The sequence below is a fragment of the Hibiscus syriacus genome, unplaced genomic scaffold (genome assembly GCF_006381635.1).
Source record: "Hibiscus syriacus cultivar Baekdansim isolate YM2019G1 unplaced genomic scaffold, ASM638163v2 tig00110327_pilon, whole genome shotgun sequence".
In the NCBI taxonomy this organism is placed as follows: Eukaryota; Viridiplantae; Streptophyta; class Magnoliopsida; order Malvales; family Malvaceae; genus Hibiscus; species Hibiscus syriacus.
In genome coordinates this window covers 749946-769931 of record NW_024062684.1, presented here as the reverse complement: position 1 = coordinate 769931, position 19986 = coordinate 749946, and the positions used below count along the sequence as shown (strand labels likewise).

Sequence of the window (19986 nt, the reverse complement as noted above, 5' to 3'; positions counted from 1 at the left end):
AAATCACAATATAGGAATAAGGCCAAATAAGAACGCCGAATATTGGTTGTTTGACTCCAAATCTTGGAGTTGAAAAGGACCAACACACCAAGTTGCCGAAGCACATCTCCTTTTTCTCTAACATATAGAAAGTACAATCCTGCCCCAACTATTACGTGTCCCCATTTGCATTAAGGTCACATCATTTTGGATGCTTTCGTACTCTCATCGGAGGGACGAAATCAAATTAAGCAATAAATAAAGTAAATTATCCAATTTAAATGTTATCAGAGATTTAATGAGTAATTAACCCAAAAATTAAGAAGGACGAGATATAATATGACAAATATTTAAATGAACAAGAATTAAAATTAACATTAGACTGTAACCCCAAAAAAAATAACATTAGACAAAAAATTGGAGGCACGACCTCTCCTATGCTAGTCACTCTAGTGTGCTCATAGGAACATCTCAAGGTTTTATGTCAATTCACGTAACATGTGATTTTTTTTATATAGAACCATGCCAAACAAGCTTCTAATTCTTGATTGATTTGATTCTACTAGTTACTTCAATTCTTATTTCCTTCACTGATTTTCTTAGGATAAATTATGTATTTAATCATTCAATGTTTGTTGTATTTCTATTTTGACTATCAAACTTTAAAAAAATATCAACTGTATCACCTTTCTTTGGTTTAGGTCACCAACCACTAGTTGTATAACAGTAATACTAAAACTGCGTTTTAGTCTGTTTTATTTATGAAGTTGACCATATATTTGACCTGTTTTGCTCATGATTGGTATTCTTTTCCACCGTCATCGATCATCGTTTGTGACATAACTAGTACTAGCACTTTCATCTTTAACACGTTCGTCTTTCTCCTCTCTTTATTATTTTCAGTTTGATTTTACTCAAAATTTTATTTTAATCGACAAAATTCAACCAAATCTTTGACATTCTCTTGGCCCGATGGATAATATTTATTGTCTAATCAATATGAGACTAAAATATATTATTTTCCTCCCTTCTTCCTCCTTATTGTTCAAATTTAAAAGAAAATACTCTTATCAATGAATCAAATAAAGTCCAGAAGTTTGTGTTTGAGAGGAAAGCTTAAAAGATTTGCATAAATTTACAAAAAAATGTTACAAGATGATAATGACTTAGCAACCGGATGATATAAAAAGGCATTTAAAATTTGAGTGATAAAGTAAAAAAATCAAGTCGTAACCAAAATAGGAATACAACAAAAATTGGATGACTAAATGCATAATATACTCATATTTTATCCTAACGAAAATGTAAATACGTCTTATATTCCAATTAAATGGTTTTTTAATACAACCAAAGCTTACATTACATTCTAAAAGAAATAAAAAATATATATAAATAATTATAAGAATAGAATTATAAATTTAATGTCAATTACTTTTAATCTCAACGTTGATGTAATTTTTTTTTTTAGTATTGAAAATTCGAAACGAAGGTTTTCTTGAAAGGGTAGACCACATTAGATATTATAAATTAGATTGTACAAGTGGGAGGAATCAAATGAAAGGTTTCTTTTCCTTTTTTTTAGGGTGGGCGAAAGCATGATTTCATTGGACCACACTTCGTATTATTATCGTTATATGCACGCAATAATGAAACAAATCAAACTTAGGTAAGATAATATCATTTTAATTCATATTTTAACAATTTGATGTAATATGTATATTATCTAATCATTTATAAATCAAAAGGTATTCGATGCTTAAATATGTTTTATTTCTTGTCTTCGGTATATTTTCTCTATTTTAATTAAATTTTGAGAAATTTCAGTACCAGAAATGTTCGTCTTCAGTTACGTATTTGTTACATATGGGACACCTATCGAATGACAACTATTTATTATGCCCACTTGTTTGTTTATTTACTGTGTACAAAACAAACCCCACCTATTTATCTTAAATTTACTAATTGACACATTATATAGAGCGAGAAAATTTATTAGGATGAAAAAAATAATTTGAATTTGAATAATTTTTTTAATCATTGGTTTGGTTTATCAATTGATTGATTCATATTTGATACTGTAAAGACTTTAATATAATACGATCCTCCCAACTTAATTTTCTTTATTCATAATGTCATAATTCAAACCCTAATTTTGTTTAACCTATAAAAAATGTCAAAGGCCTTGTACAATTTAAATAAATGCATACAAATTGAAAATATTTTCAAGTAAACCCCCAATTAAGCAAATAAAAAAACATATAAAATGTGTATATGAGTAAACTCAAAATAATAAGTTTTTATCAGACATTTTTTAAAGATTAAACCCTTGTTAAACAAATTCTAGAACATTATACCTTTATTCGACTGTTTGAAAAGACTAATCCTTTACATAAACCCCTTCTAAACAACAGTACCTTTATTTATGCATTTGGGAATAAAATAAATCCCATTAAAGATATCTATATCCTCTTGAGTTGCTTCTATTTTCACATCCTTGCCCCGCATGATACTTATGACGAACAACCAATCAAATCACAACGAGTTTAGCGAATATGGATCCAAAATCAAAATTTAAGGAACTTAAGGACCACTAAAATTCTAGGCCTAATATGGAAATCATAGTATCCTGGCATTATAGTTTAGGGTAAATATATTTTGGTACTTCACATTTATTTCACGTTGTAATTTAGCGCCCAGACTTATCTAATTAGGTATTTTAATTTGACCTTAATGTTCAATTTGATATTAAACTTTTATGGTTCAATTAGGCTCTTGAACTTGAGTTGTTACTTCAAATTGGTGCATAAACTTTATTTTTGGTCCAAATTGATATTTAAATAAATGGTTTATTTGAACTATGAAATCAAGTTTAGGTATCAATTTGAACTTAAAAATCAAGTTCATATACTTAATTGAACCAACAAAAATACAAATATCAAATTACATCTTAAAATCAAATTCAATTATTGAATTACATATTTACTATAGAGCAAAATTAATCATTCTCAATATTCGATAATAATTAGAGATGGTAAAGAGTTAGTTTTTTGGTCAACCCAAACCCGACTCAAAAACTATATTCTTCACTCGACATCTAATTTGATTCAAGTTTGGAAAGTTTCACCTGACTCTAAATTTAGTGCAAATGTTAGGGTAAAAACTTGAATCTGACATGACCCTAATATAATATTTTTATTCAATAGAATAAGGATATAATTGAAAAAATATATAGATAAAATTATTATAGCAATTATCTGGAGATATATATGTTATAAATAATATTATTTTCTCGGATTAGATGTTATATTTTTCATTCTAAATCAAATTTGATCCCGTCTATACTTAATTTTTTAAGAAAAGTTGACCCTATAAAAAGTTAGAGGGAATCATTGAATAAAATGATCCTTCCATAATAATAGTAATATTTGAAAATAAATTGCTTACGTAATATGACATAATTTGCCATCTCACTTGGTGCTCTTAAACTTTACCATATTAGTTTTCGTTTAACATTTTTTTTAAATCATTATCAAGGGGCAGAATTATCGAGTACAATCCAATGGGTATATACATCATTTTAAGAAGGTAAAGATTCAATGTTTATATTATTAAGTAGGATGATTATACAGCGCAATTTATAAATAGTCGTTAAATTATGATAAAATAATTTTTTTGGTCATTCAACTTTTAAAAAATTATAAAATGAATATTAAATTTTAAAATTCGTTAAAAAAAAGAGTATTGACACTTGAATATCATTAAGAGCTAATGTGACTAAATAAAATCTCATTTGCTCCATCAATTGTGACTAAAATTTTATTTTTGATATTTTTCAATAATTTTAAGTAATAATTCCAAAAAATTAGAAAAATATTTTTTAAATATATGGATTTTTTAAAATTTAAATGTATATTTTAAAATTATATTTAAAAATACTAAAAAAGTTAAAGAATTGAATCACATTGTTTAATAAAAATGATTTAATTTTTATTACCAAAGTTATTGGATTTCAAAAATTATAAATTATAAATTTTCAAATATAACCACAATTAAATAAAAAATTAATTATAAAATTTTTTGAATTAATAAATTTATATTTTAAAAAGTTAATTATAAAGAATGTTGAATTAATAAATTCATATTTTAAAAAAATTATAATTTTATGAATTAAAAGATTAATTATAAAGTTATAATTTAAAAAAAATACTTTTATAATTTTAAAAATAAATCATGAATATATATATATATAAAATTTATTTTTTAGAATTATTATTTTAAAATATTGAAAATATCAAAATAAAATTTAGTTTATAATTGAGGGTTGAATGAGATTTTTTTTATTAATTTAGCATGTTAAGTTATCCTTTTAATGATAATTAAAGATGCAATATTCATTTTGTAATACAATTAAGGGATTGATTGAATGAAATATTATGTAACTTTTAAAGTTTGATGTTCAAAAGAAGTATTTTAGTATAGTTTAATGACCATTTAAAAATTTTACCTTTAAAATTAGTGATACATTTCTTTTCCTTATTAAGTATTACTTTATTTTATATTTTGGTAATTATGTCATTGATGTATAGAAAAAAATATATTTTTAGAGTTACAAATATAAAATAATGAAATAAAAGATTCCATCTAAAATGTAATATATATATATATATATATATATTAATTATACAAGTAATATCGTGTCCAAAATCGACAACTTGGTCACTACTCACATCCATTTCTAATACAAACGGAAGCCACGTGTTAGGATTATAAGAATTAGCTTTATGTCTTGTTTTATTACAGAATAAAGGATTCAACCAATCATAATCAACCACACAATTCCTGCACTGCAATATAATAATAATAATAATAGTAATAGTAATAATAATAATAATAATCATCATCATCACATTCTAGTTTCGATATAAATTATATGATAATTATTTTAAATTTATTTTGATTTAATTTTAAATTATTCAATTTGTTATCAATCATATTATAGTGATTAATTTTAATTATTTCAAATTATCTTAAATTTAATTAAATTAATGATTTGAAGAGAAAGGTAATATTTCTTTGGGTAAACTACATGTTTAGTATATAAACTATTAGTTTTAATCCATTTTAGTACCTAAACTTTCATTTTTTTAAATCATACCTAACGTTTAGTTTTTGTTTCATTTTAGTACTCAACCGTTAAAAATTTAACGGATGGGCTGACGTGGCATAGCTCTGGTGGATGGACGACCAATCCGAACGGTGGACACGAGAGAACGACGAGTCGACTAACATAGTTTAATTTCAAGCCCATCGGACGGTGAACCATGAAGATCAGAAGTTGAAGAAATCGAATATTTTGTCGTCAACTTAGGGAAATTGAGGCATTTTTCGGTGAAACGAAGACTAGAATCATGTTCAAGGTGTTCAAACAGTGGTAGCTAGAAAGTTTAGACTTCATTAATTGACGGATACGACGTCCAACAACTATAGATACGACAACCGACGAGCTCGTCTGTTAAGTTTTTAACGACGAGTGCTAAAATGAAATAAAAATTAAACATTAGGTATGATTTTAAAAAAAATAAAAGTTTAAGTACTAAAACCGATCAAAATTGATAGTTTATATATTAAGTGTGTAGTTTACCCTGTTTCTTAAAAAAATAAAAAAAAGGTAATATTGTAATTATGTCATATTCTGAAGGGCGGTTATCATTGTAACTTTCTTCCTAGACCTCATCCTTTCACAGTGAGATTTTTCACACAGAATCGGGGGGGCCACTTAATTGTCTGCTGCGCTTTATCCAATTAAAACACTGCTTAAATTGCCAAATATACATTTTAATTAACGTTTAATTAATTTACTATTTGATAGTAAAACTAATTAGCGTTGAACCAAAGCACCAACGAAATGTTTATGTACGATTATTATTTGATATTTAAATTTTCAATTTTATAAGTGAGATATAAAATTAGTTATTTTTTATTAGATTAGATGATTATAAGAAAATTTTTGATTTTCGAATGATTATTAATTATTTGACAATAAATGTTTAAATATTCATGCAGACGTCGTGCTCGAACTAAAACTTTTAAAGATAACAAGTATCTCTTAATCACTGGCGTCACTTAGTTCGTAAAATTAAAAAAATCATTATAATAATTAACATATTAAATGTTAAATTTAACCGAGCTCTAGAAAAACTAGAATAGGTTGTTATCGAACCTATTAAGTGATCTCGTTGATGAAAGAAAATTATATTTTCCCTAGAGGTTTTGAGTTAAAACAGTTGCGTCTGCATAATGTATGTGTGTTGTCAATTAATTAATAAAGTTATCTACTGATATTATGCTGTAATCATTTCAAATTATTAAAAAAAGTTATTATTTAATCAAATTTGTATATTTAAAACTATAAAATATATGATAATATTAAATATTTTTTAAGATAATTTTATTTTACTTAATATGTACTTAGACCACCAAATTATTATTATTATTCTTTTATTTCTGTGATTTGGTTTAAATTCGTCAAAAAAAATTAATCTTCTTATATTCCAATCGAAATTAAAAACTTTATGAATTATTATCGTCAACAGTTGAATCAATTTGAATTCAAATTATATTAATCTTTAGTCAAATAAAACTTTCCCACCATTAAGATCAACCAAGAATCATTTCATTCCTCGACAATTCAACCTTTATTGTGATTGTTAAAGTTTTAAAAATTTTATTAGATTTTTTTAACATGTCCTATCAATTAATGATATTTCTTAACAATAAATAAGAATAATAGTCGTAATAATTTTGAATTACAAATTTATTAATTGTCATATAAAGTTTAAAGTTTGATCAAAGTGAAATTACCTTACAAATTCAGCTACCATCAGTGCCGTTTACTATGGTAATAATAATAATAATAAAAAGCAGAGAATAGGAGACCGGGTGCAGACAAAATTTCATGTCACTGTATTAGAAGTTCGTTTATTTGTGTCGGAGATTTCTTATCCCCCTCTCTCTCTAACAAACTTCCTCAAAGCAATAAACTTTTATTTTCTCTTCTTCTTCTCAGCTTTCTCTCTCTAGAATCAAAAATAAAAATCAGATCTTCAAAAAACATTCTTTTCTTTCTCTCTTCTTCCTTTCTGTTTAAGAGTGTGGCCCAGTAGATCGAAGTCTTCTGCCCTTTTCTTCTTCAATATGAATATATGATGACAATCTAAGCTCTTTTAAACTCTGGGTTGTTGTAAAGCTTCTTAATCTGGGAAAGTTTGGGAGCTTTGAATCATCGCCACGAAAATTTAGCAGCTAAATCCATGGGAGAATCTTGATGGAGAAGTGATTAGAGGATGTGTGTCTGAGGTGAAATTTCGTTCCTTTTCACTTTCTCCTGATTTCACTTATGGGTTTCTTTTATTTATTAGCTCATTATTTGTTTAGTCGTTTTTGGATTAGGGTCTCTTTGTAATCAAGTTAATTAAAAACACACCTCTTAATTGTTATTTAATTATATATGATTTTTTGTCCCTTTTAGCTTGTTTTATTTTTGGTTTTTGGATTGGGTTTGGTTGTAATTCTGATTAGATTAAGATTAGTTCGATGATCATAGCTTTTATAATGATATATTGGGCTGTTAATATTTGCTTATATCTCTGGGATCTACTCTGTTATCTTAATTTCCTTTTTCTCCATAAATTCCAATAGCATTTTGCATCCATGATGACAGGGTTCCTAACTTTCCTCCTTTGGCAACACTTTTTTTCTCTGCAAGATTCTATCTTTTTCTGGGAGTTTTATGTTGGTAATGCTCAATCCCACATAGTGTTGGAAACACTATTGGGAATGGTATTTAAGGCTTGACATTCCACTTCCTTGTTGAGTGATAGAGAACAAGGGGCCTCTCGCGCACCGCCGCCGCCGTCCGTCCGTCTCGTCTCGTCTCGGCTCGGCACGGCTCGGCACGGCTCGGCTCGTGGTCGTGGTCGTGGTCGTGGTAATACGTGTCTTCGACACGTCCGCGCGGATACTATCTTTTTAGAGAAAATTCTTGAGGAATTTTTCTTTGAAAGAAACAAATGGAAAATGTGAAAGATATCAACTGATATTTATAGGCTGCTGAGGACTGTTTGAATTTCAAATAATAACAGCTGAATTATTATTTTTTATCAGAAATTAAACAGTTTATTCCTAAATTAAATCAGAAATGTTAAGATGTACCTGGACTGATTTACAGCTTTGTACAGAGGAGACAAGCTGTTAATATCAGGAGTTACAGGAGTTATTTGATTTAATTCCAGGGGTTACATGATATAATTTCGGGAGTTATAACAGCTGAATAATGATACAATGAACCTGGACTATTTCTGAGTCAGGTTCATCTAGACGTTTCAGCTGTTACAAATAAGAGGTTTAATCCTGAAATTTTATGGACGATTTTAACCCTATTTCTAGCCTATAAATAGAGAGCTATATTCAGCTTCTCAACTCACTCCAAAACATTTTACAATTCACTTACAAAGTGTTTTCTAAAGTTCTCTCCGTGAGTTCTCTCTGAGTGCTTTCCGATCAGAAGTACAATACCACCAGCAGTCCACTCCGGTTTCGGTGTACGGAATTTGGAGCGACCGTGTTAACCTCGGGGGACGGTCCGCCTACTGCAGCGATTACACACATCGAGGCGAATTCGTTTCTAAGGCAGTGGTTCTTACCACGACACGGTTTACGAATCTGTTCTTCTTAATTACTGTTTATATTTTCAGTCAGTGCTAACGGTGTAGTTTTGCAGTTCATATATCCAACAATTTAGAAACGAATTCCATAAACTGCAATCATGTCGACACCTTGAGCAAACTCATTCCCGATCTTTCCAAGCTCGATGCACTTGATGGAAAGAACTATAGAAGGTGGTCCCAAAGAATTCTGATATTCTTCGAGCAACTTGATCTTGATTACGTGTTGCTCAAGCCACCACCTACCATGCCACCAACCCCAGCTGTCGGTAATGATGCGGATACGATCCTCAATGATGATGCCTTAGCAACTGCCGCCGCCGTTCTCGCTACCTACGAGAAATACGAGAAGGATAACAAGACGGTACGAGGACATTTGCTCAGCCACATGTCAAATAAACTATTTGATATGTTCCTTAGAGAAAGGAGTGCCAAGACAATATGGGACACTCTCGACAAGAAGTATGGTGCGGATGATGCGGGGATAAAGAAGTACGTTGTCGGTGAATGGCTCAAATTCCAGATGACAGACGACAAACCAATAATGGATCAAGTCCATGACTATGAGAACTTAGTCGCTGACATCATCGCTGAAGGGATGCAAATGTGTGAGGTGCTGCAAGCCAATGTACTCATTGAGAAGCTGCCCAAGTCCTGGTCCGATTATCGCAACTCTCTTAAGCATAAGAAGAGAGACATTTCGCTTGAAGAACTTGTGGGCCATATGAAGATTGAAGAAGCCAACCGTTTAAAAGATAAGCTTACTAATTCTATGAGTAATTTATCTTTTAGAGCTAACTTGGTTGAGTCTAAATTTAAGAAGATCATGAAACGTGGGAATCAAGACAAAAAGACGAAACCACAGAAGGCTACCAACTTCAAGAAGTCAGGAAAGGCCAAACCGGAAGGAAAGACGTTCAAGTGTTATGTCTGCGGTTTACCTGGCCACAAAGCTTACCAATGCCAACACCGCTCAGACCGCCAAAATGACAACAAGCCACAGATGCACGTTGTAGAAGAAGATGATGATATCATTGCTGCGGTGGTCTCAGAAGTTAATCTGGTGGAGAACAGTTCAGAATGGGTAGTTGACACTGGCGCTTCGAAGCATTTCTGCGCAAGGAAGGAGTTTTTCACCAAGTTCGAGGATGGAAACACTGGTGAACGTGTGTACATGGGGAACTCTAGCAGCTCTGAAGTGCTAGGCAAAGGCAAGGTTTTACTCAAGCTGACTTCTGGTAAAACTCTGGCTTTAAATAATGTTCTGTATGTACCTGCCTTGCGTAGAAATTTGATAAGTGGTGGGCTTCTGAATAAGGCAGGCATTAAGTTAGTTTTTGAGGCAGATAAACTTGTACTTTCCCGAAATGGTGATTATGTGGGGAAAGGGTTTTTAAGCAATGGTTTATTTGTCATAGAAACTCAATTTAATGAAAATAAAGCTACCACTTCTGCTTATATTGTTGAATCCATTGATATGTGGCATGCTAGATTAGGACACGTGAATATTCATGCTTTAAAGAAATTAATGAATATGAATGTTCTGCCTAAACTAGACACAACTAGCTTTAACAAATGTGAGATTTGTGTAGAAGCTAAACATACTAGACCTCACTTTAAGACTGTTTCTAATAGAAAGACTGAACTGTTAGAACTTATTCATACTGATCTAGCAGATTTTAGAAACACTGAAAGTAAAGGAGGAAAACACTACTACATAACTTTTGTAGATGATTATTCAAGATATACAAAAGTTTATCTCCTAAGAACTAAAGATGAAGCTGAAAACTTCTTTCTTATTTATAAGGCAGAAGTTGAAAATCAGTTAGAAAGGAGAATCAACGGGTTAGATCTGATAGAGGTGGTGAATATGGATCTAATTTCTTAAAAGATATTTGTGAAAAGAATGGCATAATTCATGAAACATCAGCCCCCTATTTTCCTCAACAGAATGGTATAGCCGAAAGGAAAAATAGAACTTTAAAAGAGATGATGAATTCTTTACTAATAAGTTCCGGGTTATCTGATAACATATGGGGGGAGGCCATTCTATCAGCAACTCATATCTTGAACCGAGTTCCTCATAAGAAATTAGATTCTACCCCATATGAATTGTGGAAAGGATACGCTCCTAATTTACAATACCTGAAAGTGTGGGGTGTCTGGCTAAAGTGGGCTTGCCAGATTTTAAGAAGTCCACCATCGGACCTAAAACCGTTGATGCAGTGTTTATAGGGTATGCTACGAATAGTGCTGCATACAGATTCATGCTTTTACAAGATTATTCTATTTGTGAATCAAGAGATGCTGTTTTCTTTGAAAATACTTTTCCTTTAAAGGAACCGAGAATAAATATTGAAACACAAATAGAATATATTCCATCAACTTCTTCTAGTAATCCTGCTAGGTCTTTTGAACAAATTGATTTTGAGCCTAGAAGAAGTAAAAGGCAAAGAGTTGAAACCTCTTTTGGACCAGACTTTATTACTTCCTTTATTTCTGAGATAAATGATTTAGACTTCATTTCAGATCCTATAGCTCAAATTTTTCTATTAGATGAGGATCCTAAAACTTTTGAAGAAGCTATAAGATCTATCGATGCTAGTTTTTGGAAAAGCGCTGTTAATGATGAACTAGAATCGATAATGTCTAATCATACTTGGGAATTAGTTGACTTGCCTAAGGGATTCAAACCAATCTCCAACAAATGGGTCTTCCGGAAGAAACTAAGGCCAGATGGTTCGATTCAGCGGTACAAGGCAAGGTTAGTCGTCAAAGGGTTCACTCAAAGGTTTGGTTTAGACTACTTTGATACATACTCTCCCGTTACAAAAATCTCAACGATTCGTGCATTATTTGCACTAGCCTCTATTCATAAGTTGCAGGTACATCAAATGGATGTTAAGACTGCTTTCTTGAATGGGGATCTAGATGAGGAGATTTACATGGAGCAACCACTAGGTTTTGAGGCACCTGGTATGGAAGGCAAAGTTTGTAGACTCAAAAAGTCACTCTATGGACTTAAGCAGGCTCCTAAACAGTGGTATGAGAAATTTCATAAAACTATTCTTAGTTTTGGTTTTGTTGTGAATGGTTCGGATGCTTGTGTGTATTCGAAGATGTTTGAAACTGAATGTGTTATCATAAGTCTTTATGTTGATGACATGTTGATTTTCAGTTCTAACATTGAGTCCATTAACAAAGTTAAAAATTTCTTGTCCACTAAGTTTGAGATGACAAATTTGGGAGAAGTAGATGTAATCTTAGGAGTCAAGTTACCAAAACTGAGAAGGGATTTTCTTTATGTCAAGCACATTATATAGAGAAAGTGCTAAAGAAATTTGACAGTTTTGATGTCGTCCCTGTTCGAACTCCTTATGACCCTAGCATACATCTAGTTAAGAATAAAGGAAGTAGTGTTTCCCAAACTGAATATGCTAAATTAATCGGAAGTTTAATGTTCTTAATGAACTATACTCGGCCTGATATTGCTTATGCCGTGAGTAGACTAAGTAGATATACTCATAATCCGAGTGGTGAGCACTGGATTGCGCTTAAACGCTTACTAAAGTATCTTAAGGGTACTGTGAATTGGAAACTTGAGTTTGTTGGCTTTCCTGCGGTATTGGAAGGATATTGTGATGCCAACTGGGTTTCTGATAATGATGAGGTAAGCTCTACAAGCGGGTATGTTTTTACTTTGGGTGGAGCAGCGATCTCGTGGAAATCATCAAAGCAGACTTGTATTGCTCGTTCTACCATGGAGTCAGAGTTTATAGCTCTTGACCTAGCTGGGCAAGAAGCCGAGTGGCTCAGAAGCTTGTTAGCAGATATTCCGTTGTGGGGAAGACCGACTCCTCCAGTTTCATTGTTGTGTGATTCACAAGCTGCAATATGTGTGGCTAAGAACCAAGCTTACAATGGTAAGAAAAGACACATTCGCATAAGACATGAATCAGTTAGACACTTGATAAAGAATGGAGTGCTCTCTTTAGAGTATGTGAAGTCGGAAAGGAACCTAGCAGATCCACTTACCAAAGGGTTAAGTCGGAAGCTGGTCCTAGATTCATCGAGGGGGATGGGTCTAAAGCCCATTGGTTGAGGAATTCATTGTGGATACCCAACTTAGTTATCTAAGTTCCATGTGGTCAAACGAAACCATGGAAAGACTCATAGTGCACATTCCTACTGCCTATCCCTATGATGAATAATGTGCATGCCCAGGATGAGCTTAATTGCTCTTAATAAATTCATAGCCCAGGCTTTGGGTGGTCTTAGTGAGAAAGACTTGATGAATTTACCGATTTTGGCTGAATATCTATTCTTAATAAGTTCATAACCCAGACCGAGTGGGTAGGAAATGATGAACTTACCGACAGAAAGGTTGAGTTTGTTAAACTCTTAATAAATTCAAATCCAAGTATTTGGATGGTTCTAGTGAGAAGGACTTATTGAATTTACCGATAAATGAGGTTGAATATTTATTCTTAATGACTTCTTAGCCCAGAGTTTGGGTGGTTCATTTATAATGAACTTGAAAAAAGTCACCAAACCCTTTGTGAGGTTGAGCTATTATAAAAGCTCTTAATTATTTCATATTCCTTTTTAAAGGGTGGTTTATGTTGAGATAAACTTGATGAAATAACCTATGTAAGTGAGAAGGGTTAGCCGCCTTCTATGAAAAATGTTGGACTGTTTTTCTAGCACACTTACTAGAATCCTGAGGTAAGATGGCCAAATATATACGTTTGTATATATATATCTTACACATCGAGGACTCAGGTGGATGAAGGGGTTAGTTGTGTGTTATGAGTTTACCCTGATCTTAGAAAGTTCCAGACTAGTTTCACTTATCTAAGAGAAGGATTTCTCATCATCACTATGTACTAGTTCCAGATATGTTCACTAGTGCTTAAGCAACTAATCTCGCTATTACTCTTCTGGAAAGCTTGTTTTCGAGTTTCAGAAGATTTCTTTCGCATTAGTGGGGGAATGTTGGTAATGCTCAATCCCACATAGTGTTGGAAACACTATTGGGAATGGTATTTAAGGCTTGACATTCCACTTCCTTGTTGAGTGATAGAGAACAAGGGGGGCTCTCGCGCACCGCCGCCGCCGTCCGTCCGTCTCGTCTCGTCTCGGCTCGGCACGGCTCGGCTCGGCTCGTGGTCGTGGTCGTGGTCGTGGTCGTGGTCGAGGTCGTGGTCGTGGTCGTGGTCGTGGTCGTGGTCGTGGTCGTGGTCGTGGTAATACGTGTCTTCGACACGTCCGCGCGGATACTATCTTTTTAGAGAAAATTCTTGAGGAATTTTTCTTTGAAAGAAACAAATGGAAAATGTGAAAGATATCAACTGATATTTATAGGCTGCTGAGGACTGTTTGAATTTCAAATAATAACAGCTGAATTATTATTTTTTATCAGAAATTAAACAGTTTATTCCTAAATTAAATCAGAAATGTTAAGATGTACCTGGACTGATTTACAGCTTTGTACAGAGGAGACAAGCTGTTAATATCAGGAGTTACAGGAGTTATTTGATTTAATTCCAGGGGTTACATGATATAATTTCGGGAGTTATAACAGCTGAATAATGATACAATGAACCTGGACTATTTCTGAGTCAGGTTCATCTAGACGTTTCAGCTGTTACAAATAAGAGGTTTAATCCTGAAATTTTATGGACGATTTTAACCCTATTTCTAGCCTATAAATAGAGAGCTATATTCAGCTTCTCAACTCACTCCAAAACATTTTACAATTCACTTACAAAGTGTTTTCTAAAGTTCTCTCCGTGAGTTCTCTCTGAGTGCTTTCCGATCAGAAGTACAATACCACCAGCAGTCCACTCCGGTTTCGGGTGTACGGAATTTGGAGCGACCGTGTTAACCTCGGGGGACGGTCCGCCTACTGCAGCGATTACACACATCGAGGCGAATTCGTTTCTAAGGCAGTGGTTCTTACCACGACACGGTTTACGAATCTGTTCTTCTTAATTACTGTTTATATTTTCAGTCAGTGCTAACGGTGTAGTTTTGCAGTTCATATATCCAACATTTTAAACATGCATGGAAGTGTAGCTCTAGTGGTTCATTTATGATCTTGTGGCTTACATTACACTTCTAAAATCTTGGTTTTCTGCCTGCTTTTAGTGTTATTAGTTATGAATTTATGATTACGCTACTTCGCCATAGATGTTTGTTGCTTTGGCATGCAACTATCAATGTTTATACGATTCTGGTTGATATTTTTTTTAACGAATCGTTTTGTGGAATCAGTAACAGTTGATTGTGATGATATCTGAGTAATAATTGGATTTTACTATGCTTTATTCATGTAAGTCATCAGAAATGTGGCCATATGTCTCTAAGATACTGCATTAACAGTTCTGCATTTTGTTGAGATACGAGTGATGATTGTCGCTGCAATTGTTCATTGTGCGTCGAATTAATTAGACTTGTTTACCGGTTTCAGGAATGGGAACAGAAGTTGGGTCTAAAAGCTATTTGCCAGGATTTTACTCAATGAGGGATCTCAACAAGGATTCTAATTGTTGTAGCTGGCCGCTTTATTATGGAGATAAAACCTTGAAAAATGATCAATACTACAATAGCTTTTTGCCGAAGGCCATAGCAGATTCATATCCTCAACATGATAAGGACCGATTGAAGAGAAAAATGCTTGAACATGAGGCTTTATTTCAGAATCAGGTAATAAGGTCTCAGCTTATTGCGTTCTCATATTTTTTATAGTATTGTTTCACTCTGTTTTGTTGGTATTTAAGTATCTGAGTTCTCTGTCTCCAAACAGGTATCTGAGCTTCATCGTCTGTACAGAATACAGACGGATTTGATGGATGAAGTAAAAAATAAAGAATTACAGAAAAATCAGATTCCTATTGAACCATCATTACCATCAAGCTTGTTAGTGTCGCAAATTAAAACTGAAGTTGCTCACAACTGGCATATCCCCAACTTCTCTGTGGCAAACTCTGTCTGTGGTAGACCATCAATTTCCGGTGTTGAAGATGCTCATTCTCCGCTTAGTTCCGTGAAGGGAAGCTGCATCCAAGCTGGTCGCTTTTTGTCCCTAAATGGAGTGAATTCCAAGGATGTTGAGATGCTAGAGCGCAGGCCAATGAAAGTGGGAAGGAAAATGTTTGATCTTCAACTTCCGGCAGATAAGTACATGGATACGGAAGAAGCTGAAGAGTTCCAGGATGACACAAAATCTGACACTTCAAGTTATCTTCCAAATGGAAATGGGAGAATTGGGCCTGAAAGTGGTAGTAAGCGATATCATAGTGATGTTGGTTGCCAAGGAGATGCTTCGAGATCTGATGCATGTTTGAGGGGCAAAAATAGTTTGGCTAACTTGAATGAGCCAGTACGGATTGAAGAAACCGACACTTCCACTTATTCTCACTTTGTTGGCCATGATAATCGGTCCATAACTGATATACGTGTTGGAAACAACGAGCTTGCTAGAGGATTCTTTTCCTGTATGCGTGAAGCTGGTAATACTTGTCAACTACTGAACTTGCATTATATTCCCTCCTTAATTCTTACCTATCAAGTCTTGCGGTATATTCTTAGGCTTTGGCTGGATGACATTAGTCTGGTTTCTATGCCATGTCTTGTTCGAATGATAATGGACACTCACAATTCTATTTTAATTATACCGGTTTCAGGGCACAGTAGAAGCATCTCGACATTTATTTCACAATGTTTCCAGCCACAGAAGTCTGTATCGCACCAGCAAGCACATGTTCTTTTTGACAAAGCTCATGATCCACCAACGTTTTCACTAACTGATCAAAGCAAGGCAGATCACTCAAGAGAAAGAATGCTTCACACTTTAGATGTTTCCAGAAGAAATTGTGAAATTTCCGGTAACCACAATCCAGCATCAAACATGGCTTCTAATGTTCCTAGTTTGAGTCTATTTGCTTCTTCTGATCCTGTAAATCCGTGGTCTCATTCCGTTTCTTCTTTGGAAAAGCCTACCAGTAGCTTAAACCAGAAGTCCATGTCAGTTCAGACTCGCCCATCTTTTAATTCATCTGGTCCTTATAGTAAGAGTTCTGTACTATCACCCCATAGTAATGGGAATTTTGGAGAGAAGTGGTCGGTGAGTAGCAATTCAAGACTAAACCCAGGTTTTGGAAGAGAATCTCCCAATCGAAACGGTTTTCATTATGGATCTTCGTCAGGATCCAAGGAACTTGCAATGCACTTCCTCTCAACCAATTATGATTATGCGAATGGTAGTACTGTTGGTACGGGGGTCTTTGAGCAATTCTCCGCTCATTGTTCAACTAAGCCATACAACTGCTCGAATGATGCTGATATGAAGTCTACAAATGTCAATTTGAATGTGGTGCTTTCAAACAGTTCATCGAATGAGCCGGTTTCACTACAAGGTCCTCAAATAGATGGAGGAAGAAAGCATGAAGACCGTTTACTGGGGTTGCCGTGGGTAAGGGCCAATCCTGCTTGTAAGAATGAGGCCATAAGGACAGGAATGGATTTGAATGTTGGAGAGTTGAGCTTCTCTCTATCTTCTCTACGGCAATCAACCAAAAGAGACGAATTTGGAAATGGATTCGGTCAAATTTTTACACAGAATTTGAAGTCTATTTCACCCTCCAATAGTGTCGATGCTAGCAGGAGTGAAATAAGTGAATGTCTGCGCAATAAAAAGATTCACGAGATTCCCATTTTTGAAAAACCTTATGTTTCTAAGAATGAGTCTTCTTTTATCTCCCCGTATGTATCTGCTCCTCAGCCATCTGAAGGTGAAGCGGAAAATAAGCAGAGAAATAGGTTACTCGATATTAATTTGCCTTCTGATGCAACTGTTCTTGATGCCAGCCAAGACATCGTTGCAGAGAATGCAGCCATAGAGAAGGAAGCAGATAAAAAGTTATCAAGTTTCAGACATCAAATTGACTTGAATTCGTGTGCCGATGAGGATGAAGCTTCTTTTATACCGAATGTTCCGAGCATCGGTGTGAGGATGACTGGAGGAATAATAGATTTGGAAGCTCCACTCGTTCCTGAACCTGAGGATGCTATTCATGGAGAAGAATTATTGGCCAAGGCAGATGAATTAACTTTTGAATCAGCACAAAGCCAAAACGAGTGCCAGCTGCATGAACTTATGAAGAGTGCAGCTGAGGCAATAGTTTCCATCTCATCATCCGTTCAGTATATTCATTTGGATGATCTCAATTGCAATTCATCTGAAACTTCTACGAAAGACCCCCTTAATTGGTTTATCGAGACAGTTTCCTCTTTTGGCGAGGATCTTGAGAGCAAGCTCGAGGCTCTTTCGGGAGGTAAAGATGGGGGTAGAGAGGAATATTCCTTAGAAGAGATCGATTGCTTTGAGTCGTTGATCTTGGAACTAGCATAAACCAAGGATCTTGAGAGCAAGCTCGAGGCTCTTTCGGGAGGTAAAGATGGGGGTAGAGAGGAATATTCCTTAGAAGAGATCGATTACTTTGAGTTGATCATCTTGGAACTAGCAGAAACCAAGGAAGAAGATTATATGCCCAAGCCTCTGGTTCCTGAAAACTTTAAAGTGGAAGAAACGGGAACGACCTCATTGTTAACAACACGAACACGGAAGGGCCAAGGGAGGCAACGTAGGGACTTCCAAAGGGAAATCCTTCCAGGCCTTGTTTCCCTATCGAGGCATGAGGTGACAGAAGATCTTCAGACTTTTGGGGGGATTATGAGAGCAACGGGTCGTTCATGGCAGTCGGGATCAACAAGAAGAAATACTAACAGAGGCGCTTGTGGCAGGGGGAGACGACGTTCGGTAACTAGCTCCCCTTTTGCTTCAGCAGCTGCTGCAACTTGCGCACCATTGATGCAGCAGCTTCATAATATCAAATCGGGGCTGGAGGACAGAAGGCTTACTGGATGGGGGAAGACAACTAGACGGCCTCACAGGCAAAGATGTCCCTCAGGTAATCTACCATCCCTTGCATTAACCTAATTACGGTAGCAGGCCTTTTTATGTATCGATCGAGGATACTATAGAGGGAACTAGGTCATTGTTTTGAATCACATTTGGGAAGAGCTTATCACGATCCCGGGATTGCCTTTTGTACACATTTTAGCCTGAAATCTGGGTATACTTGATTGTATGTCTTCAAGCGGTTACGAACAACTTACACTGTATATCAATAAAAGTTGCATGATTTCTTCCAAGGGCGTGATCCTTCAGTTTGTTTCTTGCTGCTTTCCAGGTTGATTCTGACAATGCCTGTACTTTTAGTTTCTTAGCCTTGATCCGGTTGATATTTTACTAAATTTCTTGAAATATAATACGTCTAGAACGAATCGAATAGGAAAACAGGAGCATAAGTTATAGCGAGGCTTCCTTTTACCATGGAAATGCCATTGCAGCTCTCTTTGCTCTTCCTTGTTCATAATTCATGTAACAGTTGAGGCAAGAGAGAAATGGTAAAGCTTTAAGACAGGTGAAAATATTTTCACTTACATACATACATACATATTCAAACCCCTTTTTTCTATTCTTCTATCAGTTTTTTTTTTAAATCTACTTTTAGTTACAAAATAGAAGAAAAGAAGGTGGAGAACACGAGAAGAAAGGGCGCGTGAAGGAGGAGCGAGAAAGATCTGAGGTTTGGAAGCTGCCGTTTTCTGAAAAATGTTGGTGTCAGAGATTAGTTGGTTGTACATCTGTCATAGTCTTATATGCTCATCGCCGTTCTTTTAGATTCTCTCTCACCCAACCACCTTTCATTATTTATATTATATTATTATATCGCCCACCTCTCCTTTTCTTCTTTTTTTATTATATCGTTTTTGGGGTTTGCTCGACTTTCTATTTGCAAATTGCATATTTTCTTCATTCCTTTAATTAGGTTTTTGTAAAAAACTATATCATTAAAAAAATTATTTACTAAATTGACATTTATTTTTTATTATTTATTGAAATGAAAAACTTTGACCAATTTGATCCATTGTTTGGGACCTATAGTCTAATTAATCCAACAGAATTCTTAAACTTTAGTACAAAAGGATTTGATATTTTCAGAGGGGATTTAGTTTAAAAACTGATCAGAAAGCATAATTTTCTGATGGAAACTACATGCAATGGGTATGCCTGGAATCAGTGTCATCATGTGATGCTTTTCCTAAACTATTGATGCAAATGGCGCCTTAAACGGTTCATGCGGCACCTCCTCCTTCCTGAGGATCAAGAGGAATCTCGTGGCGGGGCCTGTTCTACTTGTCGGGAAGCTGCTTG

At 34.4% G+C, this 19986-nt stretch overlaps 1 protein-coding gene across 1 annotated transcript; it reads left to right on the top strand.

Moving 5' to 3' along the window:
• The first annotated feature begins 6949 nt into the window (after positions 1 to 6949).
• On the top strand, positions 6950 to 18920 carry LOC120118171. The gene is made up of 5 exons (XM_039138298.1): positions 6950 to 7335; positions 15175 to 15410; positions 15511 to 16216; positions 16391 to 18040; positions 18158 to 18920. Exons 2-5 carry the CDS (start codon positions 15177 to 15179, stop codon positions 18703 to 18705), a joined length of 3138 nt encoding a protein of 1045 aa, XP_038994229.1. The 5' UTR covers positions 6950 to 7335; positions 15175 to 15176; the 3' UTR covers positions 18706 to 18920.
• The last annotated feature ends 1066 nt before the right edge of the window (positions 18921 to 19986 follow it).

Coding starts and splice junctions, on each gene's coding strand:
- LOC120118171 (XM_039138298.1), top strand. CDS start 15,177: ATGGGAACAGAAGTTGGGTCTAAAAGCTATTTGCCAGGATTTTACTCA. Junction 15,411..15,510: donor AGGCTTTATTTCAGAATCAG/GTAATAAGGTCT, acceptor GTCTCCAAACAG/GTATCTGAGCTTCATCGTCT. Junction 18,041..18,157: donor GCTCGAGGCTCTTTCGGGAG/GTAAAGATGGGG, acceptor CTCTTTCGGGAG/GTAAAGATGGGGGTAGAGAG.